The sequence below is a fragment of the Lactuca virosa genome, chromosome 3 (genome assembly GCF_052849685.1).
Source record: "Lactuca virosa cultivar CGN04683 chromosome 3, Lactuca_virosa_CGN04683_v6, whole genome shotgun sequence".
Lineage (NCBI taxonomy): Eukaryota > Viridiplantae > Streptophyta > Magnoliopsida > Asterales > Asteraceae > Lactuca > Lactuca virosa.
This window is the reverse complement of record NC_136428.1, coordinates 407,186,676-407,210,644: the sequence shown is the minus strand read 5'-3', so window position 1 is coordinate 407,210,644 and position 23,969 is coordinate 407,186,676. Positions and strand designations below refer to the sequence as shown.

At 31.8% G+C, this 23,969-nt stretch overlaps 1 protein-coding gene across 4 annotated transcripts; it reads left to right on the top strand.

Annotated features, from left to right (window-relative positions):
• The first annotated feature begins 4,345 nt into the window (after positions 1–4,345).
• LOC145167779 (vacuolar protein sorting-associated protein 53 A-like) lies at positions 4,346–22,742 on the top strand. 4 transcript variants are annotated; one of them, XR_013741429.1, is made up of 27 exons: positions 4,346–4,437; positions 4,814–4,900; positions 5,922–6,016; positions 6,202–6,258; positions 6,355–6,505; positions 7,329–7,399; positions 8,828–8,952; positions 9,695–9,855; positions 10,461–10,602; positions 11,496–11,559; positions 12,516–12,698; positions 12,798–12,839; positions 13,370–13,474; positions 13,565–13,624; positions 13,892–13,969; positions 14,935–15,042; positions 15,144–15,209; positions 16,447–16,524; positions 16,720–16,853; positions 16,998–17,091; positions 17,993–18,070; positions 18,163–18,225; positions 18,592–18,660; positions 18,892–18,987; positions 20,269–20,599; positions 21,925–21,966; positions 22,529–22,742. XR_013741429.1 is itself a non-coding variant. In XM_079087030.1 (26 exons), exons 2-25 carry the CDS (start codon positions 4,846–4,848, stop codon positions 20,569–20,571), a joined length of 2,478 nt encoding a protein of 825 aa, XP_078943156.1. In that variant the 5' UTR covers positions 4,346–4,437; positions 4,814–4,845; the 3' UTR covers positions 20,572–20,599; positions 21,925–22,181. The 4 variants fall into 4 exon arrangements, 2 of the variants coding, with proteins under 2 accessions (XP_078943156.1, XP_078943157.1); XR_013741428.1 differs by having other exon boundaries at positions 21,903–21,966; XM_079087030.1 differs by lacking the exon at positions 22,529–22,742 and having other exon boundaries at positions 21,925–22,181.
• Positions 22,743–23,969: the final 1,227 nt, after the last annotated feature.

The following is a 23,969-nucleotide window of genomic DNA, read 5'->3' as shown; positions in this document are numbered from 1 at the left end:
AGACTAAAAAATAACCCCTAAATATATATATTTTTTCATTTGAATTCATTAATACATAAGAATTATGATTCATGAATTATAAGTAATAATTAGAAAATAAAAAATAAAAAATCTAAACTAATATGCTAATGTATGGTTCAATTTCAGGGATGGAGGTGGAATAAAAACGTAAAATAAAAAACCACAATCGTTACCACCAAGTTTCTAACTTGCACCACAAGCTTTGAAAGCCAGACGTTTTATCCAACTCCATAACTAGGTCTTTATTATATGATTCTAAAAAATGTTTATATATAAAATATATAGTATAGAAAATACAAAATTAGGCCCCTAAACAACACTGGCTTGTGCGGTTGCACACCCGACATATGCTTAGGGTCGACCCTGAGTCTCACTTATGTGAGGACAACGTCATTTTGCCAATAGTCTTTGTAACTATGCCTATTAGTTTTAACCCTCTTTCTTTTTTGTATTCAAAGCGTCTTCCTCATTGCTTCCTACAACCGATCAAACGAGCATTGTTGGACAAAAATTTAACCATGTTTCAACCTACAGCGTGGACCATTCGAGGTTCAACCACTAAACTTGATGTAAAAGAGTACAATAAGTAATACTTTGTTGTTACATTCGACTTCTTCAATTTCAGTGTAATTGCTTACAACTAAAAAACACATACGCGCACACTCACTTACACTTAAACTTACACACACAAACTTACGAAATGACTTCACCTCCAACTTACTTAACCAGTTCAATCCAATTATTATACGTGTTTTCCACAACCTTATAGTTGCACCTCAGCTTAACCGTTTCTATAATATGTAGAAAGCGAGAGATAATGTGTTTGAGAATGATGAGAGAGCAAGAGATGATGGTGATTAGTTGAGGAGAGAAAGATATGTGATGGAGGGAGGGTAAGAGTGAGTGGGGTGGTGGGGGGGTTACATTTAATATCATTTAAAAAAAATAGTAAAAATATATTAAAAGAAAATAAATAAACATACTTCAATCATTTTTATGCCATAGTTAATTTACCGACCTTCTTTGTAACAAATGACAAATATACGAATCATATGGTTAGAAGAGAAAATATTTGACTTGACAATACAATTACTTGACAAGCACAATGACCATTTATGTAATTATTATATATATTAATTACAATCGGGAAATGAATATATACTAATTTATAGAAAAGGTATGCAATTTATTTTACAGAAACGGTTCATATGTTTAAGACTTTCGTATGTTTAGGGGTGAGAATTATTTGGTCCAGAACCGAAAAACCGGAAAGCCAAATCGAACCGAAATCAATTTCAGACCGAACCATATTCAAATTCGGTTTTTGGTTTGGTTTGAGACCAAACCGAATTGTGAATTTGGTTTTTTGTTCGAGTTTCGGTCTCATGAAGTTTAAACAAAACCGAACCGAAAAACCGAATTTCATAAATCAATTAATTAAAATATATATTTTATATTTTATATTAAATAAAAGTATTAATTATAAAGTAAAATTCATTTTAACCCATTTACTCTTTGGATCATTTTGTATGAAACTTTAGATCTTTCTGTTTGCAACCTTAGGTTTTTATGTTAAAAACATTTTAATTTATGTTTTAAATTTTTTTAAGTTAATATTTGGTTTCTTCGGTTTTCAAACCGAACCAAACCGAATTAGAATTTGGTTTTCGGTTTGGTCTAGCGAATTTGAATTCGATTTGGTTTGGTTTTCGAATTGGACAAAAAAAGTTTTCAAACCAAGGAAACCGAAAAACCAAAAAATCGAATCGATTCCCACCCCTACGTATGTTGATAGGTTTGGTCTCTGTGTAAAAAATAAATTACAAAAATTGTCTTTGTATTACAGAAAGGATCCATGTGCATATTTTTTTACAGAAACGGTTTATATATTTCAAAAAATAAAAAATAGCCCTTGCCTAATAAAAGAGATTACGGCCCCGCAAAACAGGGGTAATATCACTCTAGTTTACTCTAATATCTTATGACTTAGAATGTTGTAGGAATTAAATTTTTATCCATGTTACGGTGGATTGTTAAATTGTTTTTGGAGTAAGGTCCAGTTTGATAGTTTCTGTCTGGGAAAGTTTTCTGACTGGGAAAGAAATCATGTTGTTTGATTGTACATCTGACTGACTGTGCTAAATGATGAAAAATGACTTGGTTTATGTCCGATAGTGGTGGGATGGATGAGATTTTTTAAAATAAATTAGGATGGTGGTGGTGTTGTCCAAAAAAAGAACTAATCCAATAAAATGAATTAAAAAAATTAAGTAAAAGAAATTAATAATCCAATAAAGTAATATTTATTAATATATAAATATTATATATTATAAAATATTATTTATGAATATATAATAATCCAATAAAAAGAATTAATCTATAAAAAGGAAATTAAAAAAAAAAGAATTATTTAAAAGAAATTAATAATCCAATAAAATAATATTTATTAATACATAAATATTATATATTAAAATAATATTTCTTAATATAAAATAATACATTAAAAAAGTAATAATTCAATAAAAAATCAATTTAAAAAAAGTTATTTAAAAAAATTTAATAATCCGAGAAAGAAAGAAAGATGCGAAGTTTGGGACATAATTGTATTTCCAGCCCATTCAGCCAAAAAGATATGATTTTGGAGCTTTCTGGGAAAGACATATCTTACCGAGAAATACCTATTTTTTGTGCAAATCAAATAGTTTTTTCGGTCTATTCAGCCAGAAAGATTTATTTGGACTTGGAAAGATGCCTATCAAACGGGTTCTAAGTTATTTTATTCACTTTTTTAAAAAAAAAATTGAACTTCTTGCACTTTTTGAACCAAACACAAAAATTGATGAGAAATGAATACGCCTTCCAGTGAAATCTTATGAAATACAGCAAACCAAATGTCCTCTTATTATCTTTTTAAGGGAGAATTTCATATATACCCTTATTAAACATCTAAAATCGTATTTATCCGACCTAAACTCTAAATATCGTATTTGCCCTTCTTAATGTGTTAAAATATCGGATTTGCCCAAATCTATTTTTTAAACAATTTTTATTATTTAAGGAGAGTTTTTTATATATCAAAATCATCAAAAATAAAAAATAATCAAATGGACCGTAATACCCTTGACTTCTAAATCACAACAATCCATTACCTGTGAGATTTGGAATCACGATCGATATCTTAAAAGAAATCCCTCCAACAAGTACAAACGTGATCAAAATAGTGGCACCAAATAAGATCATATAAAAGAAATCAACAGTCTTTCCTCTAAAAGAATTATCTTATAGAACAAAGATGTTAATCATTACTTTATTCCAAGAAAATGAAAGATAAACACATTTTGTATTTTGTAAAACCTAATTTTTAGCTTCCATATGATAATTATGGCTTGAAAAGTCAAAATTACGTGTATGAATGCTTACCCATCTTGCAAAAATAAAGGACATTGGGGATCAATCGGCAGATTTTAAGGCGAAATGATCTGCAAAATATTATAAATAATCACGTTTAATCACTATTTTAGTACCCTCACCTGAATATGATTATGTTTTTTGACACACAATAACCACTTTATAGTACTAGTCGAATAAATCTATAAAGAAAGTAAGAAGAAGTACATGAGATTCTTTACCTTATACGCCCAGAAAGCCGTGGAGATAACAAAATTGTTTAATTTTGGCAAAACAAATAACATGAATGGGAATCAATCATTCACCAAAAGTAGAAATCAAAATTATAGTACAACAACCAAACGAACATCAACAATATCCCTGAATTCTTCTGAATTCACCACATCAACCAAACGGAAATTGAAGATTGAGAAAGGGAAAGAAGGAGGACGATGGAATTACAATCACCTACAGTTTTATAGCTGATTGTGTTATGAGTTCCTGCGATTTTTGAAGTTGTACATAGTTGGAGTCACGAATTGAATAATCAATTAACAAATACAAAACATAAAATTACTTGATGATTATCCGGTTGCAGCAAAGAATTAGCAGAAGGCGCGAAAAAAAAAAAGACGCAGGGTTAAGATATCGATCGTGGTTCTAAATCACAAGCAGGTAATGGATCTGATTTAGAAGTGAAGGGTATTATGGTCCATTTTGTTATATTTTTATTTTTGAAGATTTTAATATATAAGGGTATATATGAAATTCTCCCTCTTTTTGAAGTTTTAGATTGTGGGAAAACCGGAAAGAAATCAAAGTACAAGGTCCAATTGAGAAATAATTCAAAGTTTGTGACAAAATTTGATAATGATCAAATAGTTTAGGGTTTTATTATGGCATTTGCCCTATTTCTTAATATCATGTTTCACTTGTATTCCGAAATCTCCCACACCGGCCACCGGATTCCAACGTTTTCGTCCTCAATTGCGATTCAACGACTGCATGCATTTCTTTTTGGCGAATTAGGTGATTTAGATCTCTGCTACTATGGGCGTCAATTTCGTATATGTATACGTGTGATCGTGTTAAATTTCATCGACATTATTGCATTATCTTTTTTTGTTGGAAACGGCAAAGGAATTAAGTGGAGCACGAGCACCGGGTTCGAGCTCGGGCAAACCCAGTCCCATAGGGATTTTCAGGGAAAAATTCCCCACATGTGGCACGGTAGTTTAAGGGAATAGAACTCCCGACCTCACGCCCCACATGGGTATAAAACCCGGTGCATCAACCCAGACATCACTTGCATTATCTGATGTGTTGTTTTTGAAGCTCAATTACTTCGCTCTTCATCATTGATAAATTCGTCTTGATTTTGTATTTGCTGTTCTGAATTTGGCAGAAATAGAATTTTGGAATCGGATAGGCAGCGAAATGGAGAAGGCTGGTAGTGGTACTGTGGAGTACATTAACAAGATGTTTCCTACGGGTTAGTTTATTTCACCTTCTGTATGCTCCTGTTTGCGTGTATGTTTCGAAATCAGATCATACGGAGATACTGTTTCCGCAATATCCATAAAACATAGTGTACTCGAAGGACATAACGCAGTGAACCTAGCTATTTCACACTTGAACCTACCTGAACGACGTGAATTTAGTTTCGTTTCTTTGGTCAATGAAACGCTTCACGTAGTAGATGGACCGGATAATTGGTAAATTGAGACTATTATTACTATGATTTACCGTGGAGGAATAGTAACGTACTTTTTTGTTACCTTACTTTCACTGTGTATGAGCGTTCTTTCCCTTCTGTTATCATTGCTCGCTTCTGAACACATTCAGTGACACAGGAAGGAAATTCTAGAAAGATAGTAATCAAGATTTACAGGTAATTGCCTGAATTAATGGAGAATAGGAAGGAGAGCTAGCAATCTTCCATTAACAACATGAGAATATAGAGATGACAATGGTTCAGAGAATATGAGTTTTCATATGCGATTCCAATGACCATCCACCAGCATAAATGACCTATCATTCATATGAAAAGATAATAACTCCTTGAACTAATTGATGAACCAACTAATTGCAAGGATTGAACAACAAACTAGCTGCCATTGCCACATCAGCAATGGACTAGTCAACAGATTGCCACAAATCACCCAGATTGCCTCAGTTAGTATGATGGAGAGTGGAAAGTGCTTTAGACCATGTGTCATCAGCACCTAGTTATGTCAAGCTTAACAGCATAGACAGATGAAAACCTCTATATCATTAAACATATAATAAATTTGAAGACTCCAAAAAGAAAATCAAAAATTATAGTATTAGACCTGTTTTGTTTTATGTTACAGTTCACTTACAATTGCTAGTATATATCATTTTAATATTATTTGAAGCTACTGCTACTAAGCTGTACCATAATCTCCTATCTTCCATCTTGTTTTGATCTTCTTTATGTCTTTTCTTATATTCAAGTTATTGTTCTTTGACTAACATTTGGTCATATCCAGAAGCATCTTTATCGGGAGTCGAGCCACTGATGAAGAAAATACACAATGAAATCCGTGTTGTGGATGCTGAAATTCTAGGAGCTGTTCGTCAACAGGTTATATAACATTTCCATTTAGATTCTTTTTCTCAAAGTTATAAACATATATTACACTTGAGAGTTTAAGATAGTTACACCCTAAAGTTTCGGTTACTATTAAACTGAATATATGATAATGTCTCCATTCATTTACTTGATTGGGGTGACCTAAGTAATGTGATTGCTAAACTTTTCATTTGCAGAGTACATCAGGAACCAAAGCAAAGGAGGATCTTGCTGCAGCTACAAGTGCTGTGAAGGTCTGTCAGCATTCAGTGTTTTGTTGGCAATCAAGAATTGTTTTTCATTTGTTTTAGTGAGTTATATTTCATGTGCTACCTTGGGTTTTGTTGCAGGAACTCATGTTTAAAGTAAGAGAAATTAAAACCAAAGCTGAGCAAAGTGAAACAATGGTTCAAGAAATATGTCGTGACATTAAAAAACTGGATTTTGCAAAAAAGCACATAACAACCACCATCACAGCACTCCATCGTCTTACTATGCTAGGTTGGTTTTTCTGTATGAAGACTCTATATAAGTTTTGCAACTTTATTGACATTTTTGTTTCTATGTGATCATCATGCATAATTATATTTTATTAGGCAAAACATCAAGTGACTAGAAATTTGTGTATGATGAAAACACAGTGTCTTTTTGGTTTCTTTGGTTCCATGGTTAAATATGTATAATCCTGGTAAAAAAAACACCTTTTGATGATTAAGTTTTAAATTGTTATCATCACAATGAAAGTGGAAATCACTTGAAGAAAATAAACAAACAAAAAATTTACATTCTTGGTCAAAGGAGAAGTGAACTCTGATTCTAAAATTCAATATAAGAAAAGGAAAAAAAAAAAAAAAAAAAGTTACCCTTTGACTCCTAATCCTCAACATGCAATGTGGATTCTTCTATCTGCTTTTGCTTTCCTCATCTTGTCAATATGTATTTTTATTGTAGGAATGACCTGATTCTGCTTAAGCTACCTTTCCATTGTATTTACTTGACAAAACTAACTAGTCACTTGATATATATCCACCGTGTTAACATATCTCTTTCAACCACTTCCAGAAATAAAATGTTTACTGCATCTTTTCTTGATTTTTTACAAGTTAGGTAGTGACAGAAGAAAAAGAAAAAAAGTCGGATTAGCTGCAAATTATTTAGTCTAGATGTAACTTCCAAGTAATGTTGGTTAAATCACTATTTTGACAAAGTGCTTTAATGTTTTTTACTTGTAAGTAAGTATTCCTTCAGAAGGTGTTTTATCAATACAGAGACTGATTTTGAGTCTGCATGCTCTTACTGCAATATCCTGTGCTAATTGTGACAGTCTCTGCAATCGAGCAACTTCAAGTAATGGCTTCAAAACGACAATATAAAGAGGCTGCTGCACAGGTAGAGGTATGTAAGCTGGTTATACATTAGTTCCAATAGAATAATTACATAAGAATCACTTGTATCACATAGACATTCAAATATTTATGTTGCGTTTAGTTACGAAAAAACAGTTTTCATTTTCTATTTTTCGTTTTCCTTTTTCAGTTTTCATTTTCCGTTTTCATTTTACATTGAAAATTTTAGAAAACGCGTTTAGTTAAAACTTATTCATTTTTCATTTTCAGTTTTAGAAAATTAGAAAACGTGTTTAGATGTGTATTTTTCTATTGGTTTTCATTTTTAGAAAACAGTTGTGGTGGTAGGGTGGGGGTGAGGGCGGCGGTGGTAGCGGGTCGGCGGCGGTGGTGGTGATGACAGGCGGTGGTGGTGGTGGTGTTGATGGGGTAGTGGTGGTGGTGGTGGTGATGGTATGTCGGTGATTGTGGTAGTGGTGTTGGGTGGGTAGGTGTGTCTGTGTGTGTTTGTGGGTGTGTGTGTGTGTTTGTGGGGGTGGGGGTGGGTGTGGGTGTGGGTGTGGGTGTGTGTGTGTTTGTGGGGGTGGGGTGGGTGTGGGTTTGTGTGTCTGTGTGTGTGTGTGTTTGTGGGGGATTGGGTGGGGGTGGGATGGGTGTGTGTGTGTGTGTTTGGGGGTAGGGGTGAGTGTTTGTTTATGTGTGTGTGTGTGTGTGTCTGTTTGTGGGGGTGGGGGTGGCTTTGTGTTTGTGTGAGTGTGTGTGTGTGTGTTGGGGGAGGGGGGGGGGTATGGGTGGGGGTTGGGGTAGGTGTGTTTGTAGGGGTGGGCTAGGGAGTGGGTGGGTGTGGGTAGGTAGGGGTGTGGTGGGTTGGAGGTGTAGAGGTGGGGGTAGGTAGAGATGAGAGTGAGTGTGTGTTTATATTTTGGAAAAATTTTGGAATTAGTAAAATGTGGAAAACAATGATTATCGTTTTTCAAAAAATTTCCAACTTCTTTGTAATTTTAGAAAACGGAAAATTTTCATTTTCCGTGAAAAATTTAGAAAAATAGACGAACTAAACGCGTTTTCAAAATTTTCATTTTTCTTGGAAAATTTTTCCGGAAAACGGCCCATTTTTCCGCAACTAAACGCACCCTTAAGGATTCAAAGTATAATGCTACCATGTTAGCCACTAGATAGCATTATAAATAGGATAAATTACTTGTAATAGCAACCAACTTTCCATGTTTTTTCCATCTTAGGAAACCAACTATCTTGTTAGTTACCTTTAGTGGCAGAAGAATAGTCGGTTGCCTAAAATGCAAAAAACATGGAAAAAAGAACTCTTCTAGTTAGCTTTGGTATTTGATTTATCTTTTCCATTAGTTTATTAAGTTTAGTGTATTTAAGTTGCTAGCTTACCTTATGTTGTTTTACTTTTTGCCAAAAGAAAGTGTGTTAATTGTCTAATATATATATATGCTTTAATTTGTTTTAGGCTGTCAATCAGTTATGTAGTCATTTTGATGCCTACAGAGATATTCCCAAGATCACTGAGCTAAGAGACAAGTTCAAGAACATCAAACAAATTCTCAAGTCTCACGTGTTCTCTGATTTCTCCAGGTCTGTGAATTTGAAATTTTGTGGAATAGGTTTTGACTTGATCTATTTTCATTTTAAGTTTTCTTGGAAAAAATTGCTAATCGTCTGTACATGTAGACTATAGGGGTGAGTTTGGTTGGATGGAATGGAATGAGGAAGCTAGGTGATGGAATGAGTCATTACATTCCATGATCATGTTTCGTTATATATATATATATATATATATATATATATATATATATATATATATATATATATATATATAATTTGATCTCTATTATATACATCATTATAAATATAATCAAACAATTTTTATTTACAAAAAGAAAAGTTTTAAGCATAGTAAAACTCATTAAACCCCAAAGAAGTTATAATAAACATAAAATTGTAATTTGATTTAGATAATTAAAAGTAGTTGTGTCACTAAAAATGGGTTATATTGCATTTTTTTCATTCCTATCCATGTTGGAATGAAAAAAAAAGGACTAAGGAAAGAACATTAACAAAATGGAAAGATTGGTCCATTTCATTTCATCAGGTGTAAGCATAGCAAACAAGGTTTTTTTTTTTTTTTTTTTTTTTTCCATTCCTATGGAATTGCTTTCCTGATTCCATCATAGGAAACACTAGCCTGCTTTTAGTTTTTACCCCTTCAAAGTTCAAACACTCTTTCTATATCATATTCAGAGCATTAGTATTCATATTATATTAAGTTAGTGTGTATATTGTTGAACTTATAAGCACCTTATTTCCTATATCCCAGCTTAGGTACAGGAAAAGATGCTGAGGAAAGTAATTTGCTGCAGCAATTATCAGATGCTTGTTTGGTTGTTGATGCATTGGAGCCATCAGTGAGGGAAGAGTTGGTGAAGAACTTTTGCAACTGGGAGCTTATTTCTTACAAACAGATATTTGAAGGAGCTGGTTTGTACTTCTAACTATTTATCTTCCTACTGCCATTTCAAGTTTATATACTTTTTTTTTTTTTTAAGATTTTTACTATTACAAGCTTTTCAAAAGCCTATTAACAATGCAGAAGAAAACTTTTATTAAAAAAAAACAATTATTTCTTCGTAAGCGCTTATTTTGTTTTTATCCTTTTGTCACTTTTAATCATATTTCTATTGTAAATCTTTATTATCTTTTGAAAATGAACATCTTTTTATCGAAAAAATGTCAATAAAAGGCATTTGTCAAGACGATCAGAATGACACCAATATCAAATACGAAAAAACATATAATATTGTAGAGTCTTTTATTTATATGACAACATATTTTTATCAAAATGACACCAATTTCAAATATGACATGTGCTTAAAAAACGACAAAATTAATGAGGGGATCCTGTAAAACATTTGAGGATAACTGTTTAATAACAGGGGGCGAAGATTTATAAAGATAGGATTTTGTTAAAAAAAGTTAGTGGGAAGTTGTTGTGGCAAATAAAATAAGCTTTTTTAAAGGGTTAACCAGTGTGGATGCTCTTAGATTGATATACATTCAACTGAAGACTTGTTGCATTTTATCAGAGCTGGCAAAGTTAGATAAAACAGAGAGGAGATATGCTTGGATCAAACGCCGACTACGTACAAATGAAGAAATATGGAAAACTTTTCCTGCTTCATGGCATGTCGATTACTTGATTTGTATTCAGTTCTGCAAATTGACAAGGTTTGTTGTTTTTGTTTTTTCTTGGGAAAATTGCAGAGAATAGCAACATACTTTACTCTCACTACCAATATGGGCAATTTACTTTCTTTGTATTCATACTAACAATGTATTTTTTTATTCCCTCCTATAATAGCAATGTACTTGCATTTTGATACCAATATGAGCATTGTACTTTTTTGTTACATATTGCTATTATCATAAACAAATGTAAGTGTGTTGCTAATACGAGTAAATACATTGCTTTTTATATGTTAAAAAATGCAAGTACATTGCTGTTATGAGTTATATATTTGCTACTATCGGTAAGAAATGTAAATATGTTGCTATTATGGGTAAATAAATGCAAGTATATTGCTATTATATTAGTAAACAGAGTAAAGTACATTGCTATTTCCTGCAATTTTCCCTTTTTTCTTCCCAGATGTAAGGACAGGTTTATTACTTCTTAATCTGCGTGAATCGTATATTCTTGTGTACAAAATAAGTGTTTGTCTAAACCTATATTAGGTTTAGACTTAGTGCATATAACCTAAACCTATACAATATAAAATGTGAAATAGTTAACAAGTTAGAAGTGAAGAAAGGTCATTGTGTCTTTATGTCCAAAGATATAATGTATATATGATTTGTCTTGGATTATTTTAACAATTATGATTTGCTAATGGTTTTACAAGGACATTTGTATGCATATGTTCAATATGTCTGCATAAATAATATATAGGTTCTTAAATTTAGTGCTGTTATTTGTCCATTTTTATAAACTTGGAGTACCTAAAAAATTCTTTTCCTTTCAGGACATATGCTGTTTTATACTGTATTTATCAATCTCATGCATCATTGCTCATATTATTTCTTCTATATAAATTGCTATACCAGATTTTCCTTGATTTCAGGACACAACTTATTGAGATCTTTCAAAATTTGAAAGAGAAGCCGGATGTTGGAACACTACTTCTGGTAAATACTAATAATTAAGTTCACATTATCTGACTGTTATCTTTATTTACTGAACTTCATTTCAGCTCTGCATTCTTTTGTGTGGCATTTGATGGATTGTTCAATATTTGAGAATGCTTTTCTTGTACGTTTTCATCTACAATATGAAGGTCCTTTTCTTCTGAATTACTTAATTTTATTTATATAATCTTCAATAACACTAATGTTTCTATAAAATTGCAAAACTTCAATCAAATTATTATGTTTTTTTTTTCTAAAAAATAACTGAAAGTATTTTTATAATTCTAGTTTCTGATTTCATGCATGGTATTTACTTTTTTATTTTTGTAAACAAATAATTTTTTGGCTATTTAATATACACATACTATATATCTCAAACGACATAAAATATGTTCATATGCAATTTATTAAACAATATATCTTTACTTGATTAATTTTTTTCAAAAATAATATTTTTTCTCTATTTATCAGTTTAATTTTATGCAGTTTTTTAATTATACGTACACGTTCGACTGATTCATTCCATTCCTTCAAGCCAAGCAAACATGTCAATGGAAATCAATGTTCCATTCCATTACATCGCTCATTCCATTCCTTTGTCATTCATTCTGTTCCATCATACCAAGTGGACCCTTATTCTGTTTTGATGCTCACTATTGCAATGGAAATGGTATTTGTTTATATGAAGAGATGATTAGTTTTCTGATTCCACATTTTCATCCTGACATGTTATTGGGTTAATAATCTCTTTATCCACAAGAGTTTTTCATCATTTTCTAGAGTCGTTCTGGGATTCTGCTAAGCCTTGTACTGTATGACATTTTTTCTTGCTTTTAGCCTATCCAACAAGTTCAGGATACAAGATTTATATATTGTTACTTCCTTAAGCCAAAATGATTGAAAAAATCATGTGTTATTTAATTCCTTGTGTTTATTTTGGTTGAACATGCATACAGGCATTGCAACGGACAATAGAGTTTGAGGAAGAGTTAGCAGAAAAATTCGGTAGCAGTAGTACCAAAAGTGTTATGAGCGACATTGAGGAAGTAGATAAAGGGGAAAACAGTACCCAAATTGTGATGGATATTCGAAAGAAATATGAGAGAAAACTTGCTGCACATCAAGGAAACCAGGATGATGTATGTGACACTAGTTCCTTTTTACTAATTACATTTTCATTTTTTCAAATTTTAGTTCTAATTAGGATCATATTTTACATGCTACCTCTTTGATGTCAGGATAAAGATGCAAATAAAGATTTGGCTGTACCTGGAGCTGGGGTACATTTTCTTTTTATTATATATTATAACTGTTATTATTATTATTATTATTATTATTATTATTATTATTATTATTATTATTATTATGTGTTTGATGTGAACTTGTACTTACAGAAAAAAGGTGTTATCCATTTAGACACAAATTTCTAGGGGTGTGTAAAAAAACCGATACAGAAAAACAACAATTTGTTTTTGGTATTTCAAAAAACCGATTTTTTAGGTTGATAGGTTCAAATTGTTTTTTTTTTAGAATATATAAACTGAAAAAACTGAACCGAATGAAAATACCGAAATGACATTGAAAACAAAAACAAAATGAAGTTTTTTTTCATCCATGCAATTTTCTCTTATCATATGCTGTTTTTAAGTATGGGCTCAGTGAACGTGTTTTCTCATGGCATCAGGCAAATGATTTTAAAAAAATGAAGATATTTGAAGAAATTATAATCTTCCAACATCTATAATAATTTGTGACACAACTCTTCAAGTATTTGCTGCTAATTATTAGTTTCTTTCCATGGTTATTGCAGTTTAATTTTCGTGGTATTATATCGTCTTGCTTTGAACCACACTTGATGGTATATGTAGAATTAGAAGAGAGAACTCTTATGGAGCATCTGGAGAAGCTTGTTCAGGTATTATATTACATTATATCACTCTCCCTTTTCATTCGGAAGCTTTTGGTCTTTTGCTTTTGCTTGCTGACACGTGTGCATTAATTACAGGATGAAACATGGCATATGGATGATGGAAGTCAGACTAATATATTATCCAGTAGCATGCAGGTAACATTAAGTTCTTAAGATATATTTTTCCCTGAGGAGTTTTCAAGATTTGGATAGTTCATTTTCTTTTTCGATCAATCTATGAATGAATTTCCGTTATGCTTTTGTTAAATCTCCCACTGTATGGAAGTTTATTAAAGAATTAACTTTTCCCACCTATTTGACACTGATGCAGTGACATTTTCCAACATCTATAATATTCTGTAGTCTCACAAATTCAGTATTTCTGACAAATTGCTAACCTGGTCAATTTTTTTCTTGCTAAAGGTCTTTTTAATCATCAGAAGGAGTTTGAAACGCTGTTGTGCCTTGACAAGAAACCAGACACTCCTAAATTTGTTCAAGGTATTTATGAATATGGATAAATTGTTTGAATGTTGTTCATAGTCATATATCAAGGATAGTGAGGGCTGCAAATTATCAACATCTAGTTAATGTGAACCCATTTGTTTGTTAATCACACATTTAGTTTATAGAATATAAATTTTATTTTTATGCTCTTACCTATTATCCGAATATATCAGGAATTATCGGTTTGGATTTCCGGGTCTTAGAATTTGCTTTAGTATTTGGTTTAATTAAATATGCAATTTATAAAATTATGTATTCATTATAATGCTATACCTAATAATCTCCTTTTGATAAATAGTTACAACTTTAAATTATTAAAATAAATATTGAAACGCTGATTCAGTACACGTCAAACTAACAAAAAACCATAAACTCTAAGTCTCTAGTATCTAATTCCTAAATGAAAACTTAAGAATAATATTCAGATATAGACAAGAAAATCATATTAATATATAAGTTATATTCACATATTAGAAAAACCTCTTATAAAATTAAAACAGTGAAAACTGATATACATCATATGTTATTAAGCATATGAGAAAAGTTTTGTTAATATAATATTAATGACAACAAATTAGTAAATTAATATCAACTACCAAATGCCTAACATAATGATAAAGGAATAAGCATTTAATACATTTATTTAAATAGAACATCTAGATTTTATATATAATGAAAAATATAATGAATTTATAATTGTGTTTTAGTATAAAAAAAATTATGAATTTTCAAGTGATAAATATAGAGGTAATTGAAATATTATACAGGGGTGTAATGGGGAAAAATGTGGGCTGCATGGGGAAAACACTTATTGTACATTACATTTTCTTTCTTAAATTTTCTTACTTGGTGCTATTACTATATCTTCTTTTACGCGTATTAAAGATTTTTATTTTGGGGATTTAAATTGTGTTTTTTTTATTCTAATAACTGAAAAATGTATGGTTTTTGGGTGGCAGGTCTTCAAGAGAGTTCTTAGAGCCTATGCTACAAAGCTTTTCATGAAGCTGCCAAAAGGTGGTCTGGGGATTGTTGCAGCTGCCACCGGTATGGATGGACACATCAAGGTATAATTCACTATTTTTATTATTTTTTTTTTACCACTTTATCTTGTTGCTTTCTGTTTTTTCTGCTATTATGCCAACATATTATATGCCTCTAAATACAGACATCTGATAAAGACGAAAGGCTGATATGCTATATAGTCAACACTGCTGAATATTGTCATAAAACGGTTAGTTCACAAATTCGTTTGTGGGTTTCGATTAGGTGTCATCAGGGTATGTTTGTCAAAAAACAAAAGTTGATCGGTTTGACTTTGTGATGAAAATCTTAAGAATAATATGTAGCCCAACTCTGTAATTGTTCAAAATGTTATAGAGTTTTACTCTAAGGGGGAGTTTGGTTTGTGGATTGACGGAATTGGAATCCGAGATGCTGTTCCATGGCATGTTTGGTGGCCAAATAGAGAGAACTCGATTCCGTCGGAATCCTTCACATTCCATCCTTCATGGAATTCACCATTCCTTCCAAGTTTGGAGGAACCCTTCCCTTTTTGTTGGCCAAATTCCATAAAAACCACTGTACTTTGTTTTCTTTATTTTGGTTTAACCACCTAAAGACGTTTTTTTTTCCTGGTTTAACCACTGAGAGTTTGTTTCTTAAAAAACCACTGAAAGAGTTTTTTCTGGTAATGAATTTCGCAAAACAATCGGAAGAATATTTTGCTAGTTAAAGTTTTTATTTATTTAAAGTTTAAATGGTTAAATCGTAAAAAAAAAATTCTTCAAATGGTTAATGAACAAATTCCAATGCTATAGTGGTTTTTACTTTTTACAGAATTCAATGTTTTGTGAAGTGGTTTTATGGAAGAAAAAAAAAAAAAAAAAAAACTCTCGGTCAGAAAAAAATTCTTCCATGATTAAACTGTAAAAAAAAAGTACAGTGTTTTTTTAAAAGACTAAAATACCCCCATTATAAGGATACAAATGTTTTATCCTTGTTAGAAAGCCTTTCCTGAGTAATCTATAGAGTAAATTACATGAATGGTCCCTATGGTTTGGGGTAATTTGCGGGTTTGGTCCCTAACTTATTTTTTTAACTCGGAAGGTCCCTACTGTTTGTTTTTGTTACTCGTTTGGTCCCTATTGTTTGTTTTTGTTACGCGCTTGGTCCCTGTCTTACCTAAAAAGACTATTATTTAAATAGAGAAAAATAGTAGGTTATGTAAGGTAATGTGAGGGGTGGGGTTGGAGGTGTGTTTATTTAAATAGATTAAAAAATCAAGGGCAAAAATAGTCTTTTTAGCTAAGATAGGGACCATGCACGTAACAAAAGCAAACAGTAGGGACCATCCGAGTTAAAAAAATAAGTTAGGGACCAAACGTGCAAATTACCCTAAACCATAGGGACCATTCGTGTAATTTACTCTAATCTATATAGCAGTAACTTTGAGTTCATTACTTATACAGGCTGGTGAGTTGGCTGAAAATGTCTCAAAAATTATAGATGCCCAATTGGCTGATTCAGTGGATATGTCAGAAGTCCAGGTAATATTACAAACCAAGGGTATATAAGTCTTTTCTTGACATGACATGACCACCTTGTACTATGTTTGACTTGCATTGGATGGGACTCATGTCAATGGAACAACCATTGCAATTTTTGAAGGTGGGACAGAGACTTGCTTTAGGTTTGAAAAGATGTAAATACCCTTTTTCAGAATGATCATTTTATTTATGCAGGATGAATTCTCATCAGTTATAACAAAAGCATTAGTCACGTTAGTGCATGGCGTAGAGACCAAATTTGAGGTTGAAATGGCTGCAATGACACGTGTTCCTTGGGGTATGCTTGAAAGTGTGGGTGACCAATCAGGGTAAGGGCCTGTTTCTATTTCTTTTTTGGATTGAGTGAGTAAATTACCATTTTACCCTTGGGTTTTTACAAGGGAGTTTTAATTTCTCAATATTTTATAACACCAAATGCATGAATATGATATGATCTATTCACTGTGTTGCAGATATGTCAATAGCATAAATATGATTCTTAGTGGCTGTGTTCCTGTACTTGGAAGCCTTCTTTCTCCAGTTTACTTTCAGTTCTTCTTGGATAAGGTGAATGATTTCTATTCCATGCATTATTTATTTCCCTGATGACACTTCCTACTTAAAAGTTTTACTAAATTTTTCCTAGAGTTTGGTTTTTTAAAACAGACAATTGTATTTGTTTTTTTTACTTCCAAGTCAATAGAAGTCAAGTAAATTACAATTTTGGTCCCTGAGGTTTCTGATCCCCATTTCAAGTAAAATGACTATCTTTGGGAGCAAAATTGCAAAAATCAGCTATAATCAGGGACAGAAAATGTAATATACTCTTAAAAGTTTTACTAAGTGGTTGTTTTTTCTTTTTGGTTTTTTAACAGTTTTATGTTTTTTTATTAACCATTGGAATAGTATTTAGCAAAAAAAACAAGTAATCTACTAAAAATAATGCAAGAGGATCGTAAAGACATGGTAACTATATTTTCAGTCCCTGAGCATAGCTGATTTTTGCAAATTTGGTCCCAAAAAGTTTTCTTTGCTCCTTATTTGAGGATCTTGTAACGTTTTTGGTCTCTGTACCTGGTAAAATGACTATTTTTGGTCCCTGAGTATAGCAGATTTTTTGCAATTGTGGTCCCAACTCCCCAGAGTATAGTCATTTTACTTGGAATAAGGACAAAACATTAAAAATATCTCAAATAAGGACCAAAACTGCAAGAAAACTTGTTAGGACCAAATTGAAAAAAAACAGCTATACTCGGGACCAAAAATGTAATATACTCATATTTTAATTTTCAAAGGAAACAATAAATGCATGTTCAGTATTTTAGTTTTAGAAATACTTAATCAATTAATTATGCACAGAACAACAGCGTTTTGGGTTTTTCAGTTCGATTATGTTTTCATGAAAAAAAAAAAAACTGTAACTTCAAAGTGCTCATCACTTAAATCATCATCTCATTATATGGTGCAGCTGGCTTCATCTCTAGGTCCACGTTTCTACCTCAATATCTTCAAATGCAAGCAGATATCAGAAACCGGAGCTCAACAAGTATCAATCATCTTAAACTTCTTCTTTTTTCTTCCTATTAGCATTTTGCAAATAAATCAATATATGAAATTTAACATGTGATTCTTGTGCAGATGTTATTGGATACTCAAGCCGTAAAGACAATTCTTTTAGATATTCCATCCCTTGGAAGACAGGTAAACTTTATTTGCCATCCAACTGCAATTGTTTTGCCCAATACAAAAAGACATGAATGCCCTCCATTAGTTGTTAGGCTTCTTTTCACTTTACCCACCTTTGAATCTAGTGGCATGTAGGACCCAAATATGAATCATGCATGTTCATAAGTTGAAAGGGTATTTTGGGAATTTCATGGTTGGCCATTAAATCCTAGTCAGAATGAATATTGCAATTTAATAAACTAACAGTTGGTTCAACGATTTTTGTTCGTGTGATAGAATTAGATGGAGAAAATGCAAATCTGAAGCTGTTTTTTTATCTCATTTGTCACATTTTATATAAGATTGTCATGTTACTAATTAGAAAGTGTTTTTTGTTAACAGGCAATAGGAGCTGCTGGCTATTCAAAATTTGTAAGCCGTGAAATGAGCAAAGCGGAAGCACTCTTGAAGGTGAGTAACACAACAATAAATACAGAACAAAACAAAACAAAACGACTTTGTAGTATGTTTGGCATGCATTGGACTGATATCAATGGAAAAAGAAAATAAGAATTTTTGTTCTCATCTTTGCAAAAGACGTGAGTACCCTCATCATTGAAAATAGCCCTGTGTTACAAACGCAGCCTCAAGAACATTATGGTTGACATGTGTACTTATTCTGTTGTATATGTTTATATACAGGTTATATTGTCACCTATTGATTCTGTAGCAGATACATATGGAGCACTTCTACCCGAGGGAACACCTTCCGAGTTTCAGAGAATTCTAGAGCTCAAGGTTTGTAGTCATTCATCACTAATTTCTACTCTAAGATTCTGTTTTTTTTTTTACTAAATGGAATTAATGAGGACAAAACTTAATCACGTAAGCTTATATATGGTTGTTTTTTTACTTAAAAAAAACAAAAAGCGACTTAATAAAGAAAGTCAGGAAAATGAGATTTTCCCCTTCAGTCCTAACGGTTTACAAAATTTTCCTCATTTATTATGGTTTTTTTCTTTCATTTCCTATTTTTCATTTTATGGGTCCCATTTCATGACTAGAAATGGAAATGGGACCCACAAATTGGAGACGAGGGAGGGTATCCTAAAGCTCGAGGCTGTACTCCCTTTCACCAACTGCTACTCTCAAGTAACGTTTGGTAATGGCGAAATTGGAGAAGGAATGGAATGGTTCATTCCATTGGAATGAACAAAAACTATTTGTTTTCTCTGGAAGGGAAGGGACAATTTTTGAAGAAATCCTTACATTTTTTAAATTTTCATTTCTTAGCCAAAGGGTGTTTTGTGTTCTCATGGAATGGAATTATAAATTATAATATAACCTATTTTTATTTGTGTAATTTAAATAAATTACAATCTTGTTTTCTAAAAGTTACTAATTTCTTTATTATTATAATCTTATTGGTGTTTTAATGAGCTTTTATTCATTTTGTAAAGAAGAAATTTATTAAGTATAATCAAATAATCTATAAAGTAGATTTAAAAGTTAAAACTAAACATACATAAAAAAAATTAATTCCATTCCTATAGGCCAATCAAATATAGAATCATTGACCAACATTTTTATTGCACAGGGGCTAACCAAATTATAATCAAATAATCTATAAAGTAGAGTTAAAAGTTAAAACTAAACATCTAACCAAATTGATAGAAACTGATAACTTGAATTCTCAACAACTTATAAAACAGTAAATGGAATTGAAAAGAGACCTTTGTATTAATTGGAAACTATCTAAGCAAATGATTCAAACAATCAGAAAGGAAATCCAAATGATTGTCCTCCTGCCCTAATCAGAAAAGTTCTCTCAAGAGAAACCTCCTGCCCAAGCTAATGCCGATACTCAAAGCTTACAAAATACTGAATGCCTCATTACTCCTATCACTACTCTATTTATGCTATTCTTGAGATAATTCTAGATAGGGTGCAAAATAGATAATAATAGATATTACAATTAAGTCCCCCATGTTTACCCATATATTTATATAAGGCCCATAACACATTCTCTATCACAAACACACTAATACAATATCATTGACAATCATTTTTACTTCAAAGGGGCTAAAAAAGGCCGACCAACAAACAATACTGGATGATTTCAACAAACGCGGGTCCGGGATTTCGGAATCACCAATGGGCACACAAGCAGTCCAGGTGGCACATGCGGTGGCAACTCCTGTGCCACCACCCATGGCGGGTCCACCTTCAGCTGCAGGTATCGCATCAAGAGAAGATGTGCTTACTAGAGCAGCGGCACTTGGAAGAGGTGCCGCCACAACTGGATTCAAAAGGTTTCTTGCTTTGACTGAAGCAGCAAAAGACCGCAAAGATGGACCCTTCCGTAAACTTTTCAATCCTTAATTTCCGCACTTAATCGTTGCAATTCCAGGTTTTATTCTTTCGTTACGTTTTTCATTTTATGGGCCCATGAACGCAAAATAGTGAACAAGTAAGGGTGCGTTTGGTTTCGGGATTCCGACGGAATCGGAATTCGAGATTCCATTCCATGACTTGTTTGGTTCATGGATACCGGTGGAATTGGAATTTGAGATTCCATTCCGTGGCATGTCTGGTTGTTAAATGGACGAAATTCAGTTTCGTTGGAATCCTTCAAATTCCATGTTTTATGGATTTCACCGAGGGGGAGGGTGGAAGGGATTTGGTTCCGATCTTTAAAATACCACTGTTATATATGTTGAAATAAATTAAAATATAAAATAGTTCAATATATATTTGTAACGAACAAAAATATTTGAATAAAATAATAATTTAATAATTATTAACTTTTTTATTATTGAATCCCAATCCATTCCTTCCAAAAACATTCTGGGAACCAAACGCCCCCTAGGGGATGAGCACATTGCTTACTGATTTAGCCATTTAACTATTGTTTGTAGTGATTAAACCATTATGCTTTTTTGACGGTTTATAGAAAATCTTTTTTCCCTAACTTTGATATCAAGGCAAAATACAAAAAAAAAAAAAAAAATATAAAATACATAATGTACTTTCACCATTTTAGCAATTTAGCTATTGAACTATTATTTTTTTAGGGTTAACTGCAAGAAATAGCAACTTACTTTCATTGAATTGGTAATAATAGCATTTCACATTCATTTCTTCCTATTACAACATACTATGAAAAATCTATGGAGTAAAACCAAATGCAAAACAATTCTTTCTGCTATAATAAAATAAAATAAATTGGAAGTACAATGTTATGGGTGGATAGAATTTTCAAAGTACAATGCCATAATAAGAAAAAAAATTGCAAGTACAGTGTTGTAATAGAAAAAGATGAAAGTTTGACATACTATAATACACAAATAAATGAAGGTATGTTGCTATTTCTTGAATTTAGCCCTAATTTATATTTATCGATTTAGCCACCCAACTCTTATTAGAATAATCATAAAAGTTAAATAGTTTAGTGCCTAAATCGATTAAATGGTGAAAGTAATTTTCTAATTCATGTTGTTTTTTGTATTTTATCCCTTTTCAAAACCCAGTAGGGCAGTAACTATGAAAAATAGTTATTTTCAACAGTCAAAAATAATAATAGTTTAATCACTACAAAAGATAGTTAAAGGAGCTAAATCGATAAAACAAGGTTTTGTATTTACCATAAAAGTAATAATTTCTGTAACCTTGTTTAGTAAACCTAATTCTCATTTTAATTTTCTGGTTTTTAGGCCATAATAATCAAATTTTCAGGAACCCTTGAGGAGTTGTCACAAGAATACATATTTTTTGAGGGTAAAGTACATTAAATGGAGAGAACCAAGGAATTCAATCACGACCCTCAGATCAAATTCATCCAATAAATGTGATTTGTAAAGGGCTAACCATTTTGTAACCGTCCATGTTATCTCATCCACTGATTGTTTTCATCCAAGGATCGAGATCGAGTTCTCTGATTCTCCAAAATTTGAGTTTTCATATCAACAAATAGAAGCTAAGAGTGCATTTGGTTGGGGAATATTTTCTAGTTTTCCATAAAAAATTTCAAATGAAAATGAAAATTTTGAAAACGCCTTTGGTTGATTCAGTTTTTTAATTTTTTCCCAGAAAATAAAAATTTTCTATTTTCCAAATTGTATGTAAATTAGAAAAGTGATTTTTACAGTTTTCAAAGTTTTCTAAATTTCTAAAATGGAAAATATAAACTCCACCGGTTCCAACCAAACATGTTTTCTAAAATTTTCTTTGAAAACTGAAAATGAAAACTAAACTCTATTTTCTGAAAACATTTTCTTGGAAAATGAGAACAATTTTCTACAACCAAACGCATCTTAAACGTTTTTGCATTACTTTGCAGATAGGAAAATATGCATGGGAAATTATCAATTCTGTTCATATGTCTCGCATTGGCATACAGATGATTGCTCTTTTTCCCCTTTCATTGAAGCGGCCATGATCTTAAAGTTGTTTGTGTTAATTCATTCATTAAATGATTAATAAATAAAGAATAGCCTAATGATGTAGTAGACAAGTGAATGCAGTAAATTAATTGAAATGTGCAAGATTGCTTCCCATATCTCGCATGCTTGTTGGTCTCGAGTCTCAACTTAGGTCCGATGAAATATTAATAAATTTCGATGAAATAATATATTTTAAAATAGCGTTAATGCCACCTATTAGGTTTTTTGTTAAAAGGTTCTTCATTTAATTTTTGTATGTAGTCTAGGTGCTTAAATTGTCATGGCTTGTGTTAGGGAAGCCACTTTTTCAAATGTGAAGGGGTTAGCCTATTTCCCCTCTTAGCTGCCACGTTAAAATAATTTATATATTATTTATATTTAAACTAAAAGTTTTTACATCTATATTTTATTTATATTTAAACTAAAAGTTTTTACATCGACCTGAAAGGTAAATGGACAACAAACTTTGTTGCTATTCTTTTATGGATTGCAAAACTAATTCTTTTGAAAGCTACATGTAAAAATCTAAGGGTCATAGCATTAGTATACATAGCTTGTTGGGCTCTATTAAGGGATTTCGTGCAAGGAAAGCAAAAATATCAAACACGAATGGTACAAACACATATTGATTTTTCATACACGTTTCCTTGTGATTTGTGACCTTGGATGATGTAACTTTTAAAGCAACATATCTCAGAGTGAAACCTCACTCCTCAAATCTATGAGAGGGAAACTCTATAAGATCCATACATGGGTGTTTCCCTCCAACTCATTCATTGGCGAGGGTAAATGTAACCAAGGGGGGTTACTTGACCCACCTATACATTTTTTTATAAAATATTAAATAAAATTAAATTTGTGACCTATCTTAAATATTTATGGTGAACTACCCTAATATTTTTGGCAAAAAAAAAAGATACAGCCCATATTTTATATTTTAATAGTCCAAATTTGTTTAAGATATAATCCAATATGAATAGCCCAATACAAATTAAATTAAAAAAAAAACAATAATCGTGAACCATATTCAGTCTCAACGTCGATTGCTTCTCCAAGCTTCGATCCGATCCATACATGTGGTATTCTGTATCAACTTCGTTTGCTTGCCAAACCTTGTTCAGATCTATACATGCAATTTGTATTTTTTTTTAATCGGTTCCATATGATTTTACTATCTAAACTCTGAACCATCCAAAAATTAATATTACTGTTGTGACCAGGTGTGAAGATAATCATTTTAAAACTCACATCCAAAAATTAATTTTACTATTAAGCCGAAGAAAGATTACCGAAATAATATTGATAGATAATTATTATAAAAAGATATTTGTGTTTTGT

What these genes read in the sequence shown, in the direction of transcription:
- LOC145167779 (XM_079087030.1), top strand. Translation starts at nt 4,846, where the DNA reads ATGGAGAAGGCTGGTAGTGGTACTGTGGAGTACATTAACAAGATGTTT. An exon ending in CCATCGTCTTACTATGCTAG is followed by an intron (nt 6,506 to 7,328) that starts GTTGGTTTTTCT and finishes TAATTGTGACAG; the next exon opens with TCTCTGCAATCGAGCAACTT. An exon ending in CACTCCTAAATTTGTTCAAG is followed by an intron (nt 13,970 to 14,934) that starts GTATTTATGAAT and finishes TTTGGGTGGCAG; the next exon opens with GTCTTCAAGAGAGTTCTTAG.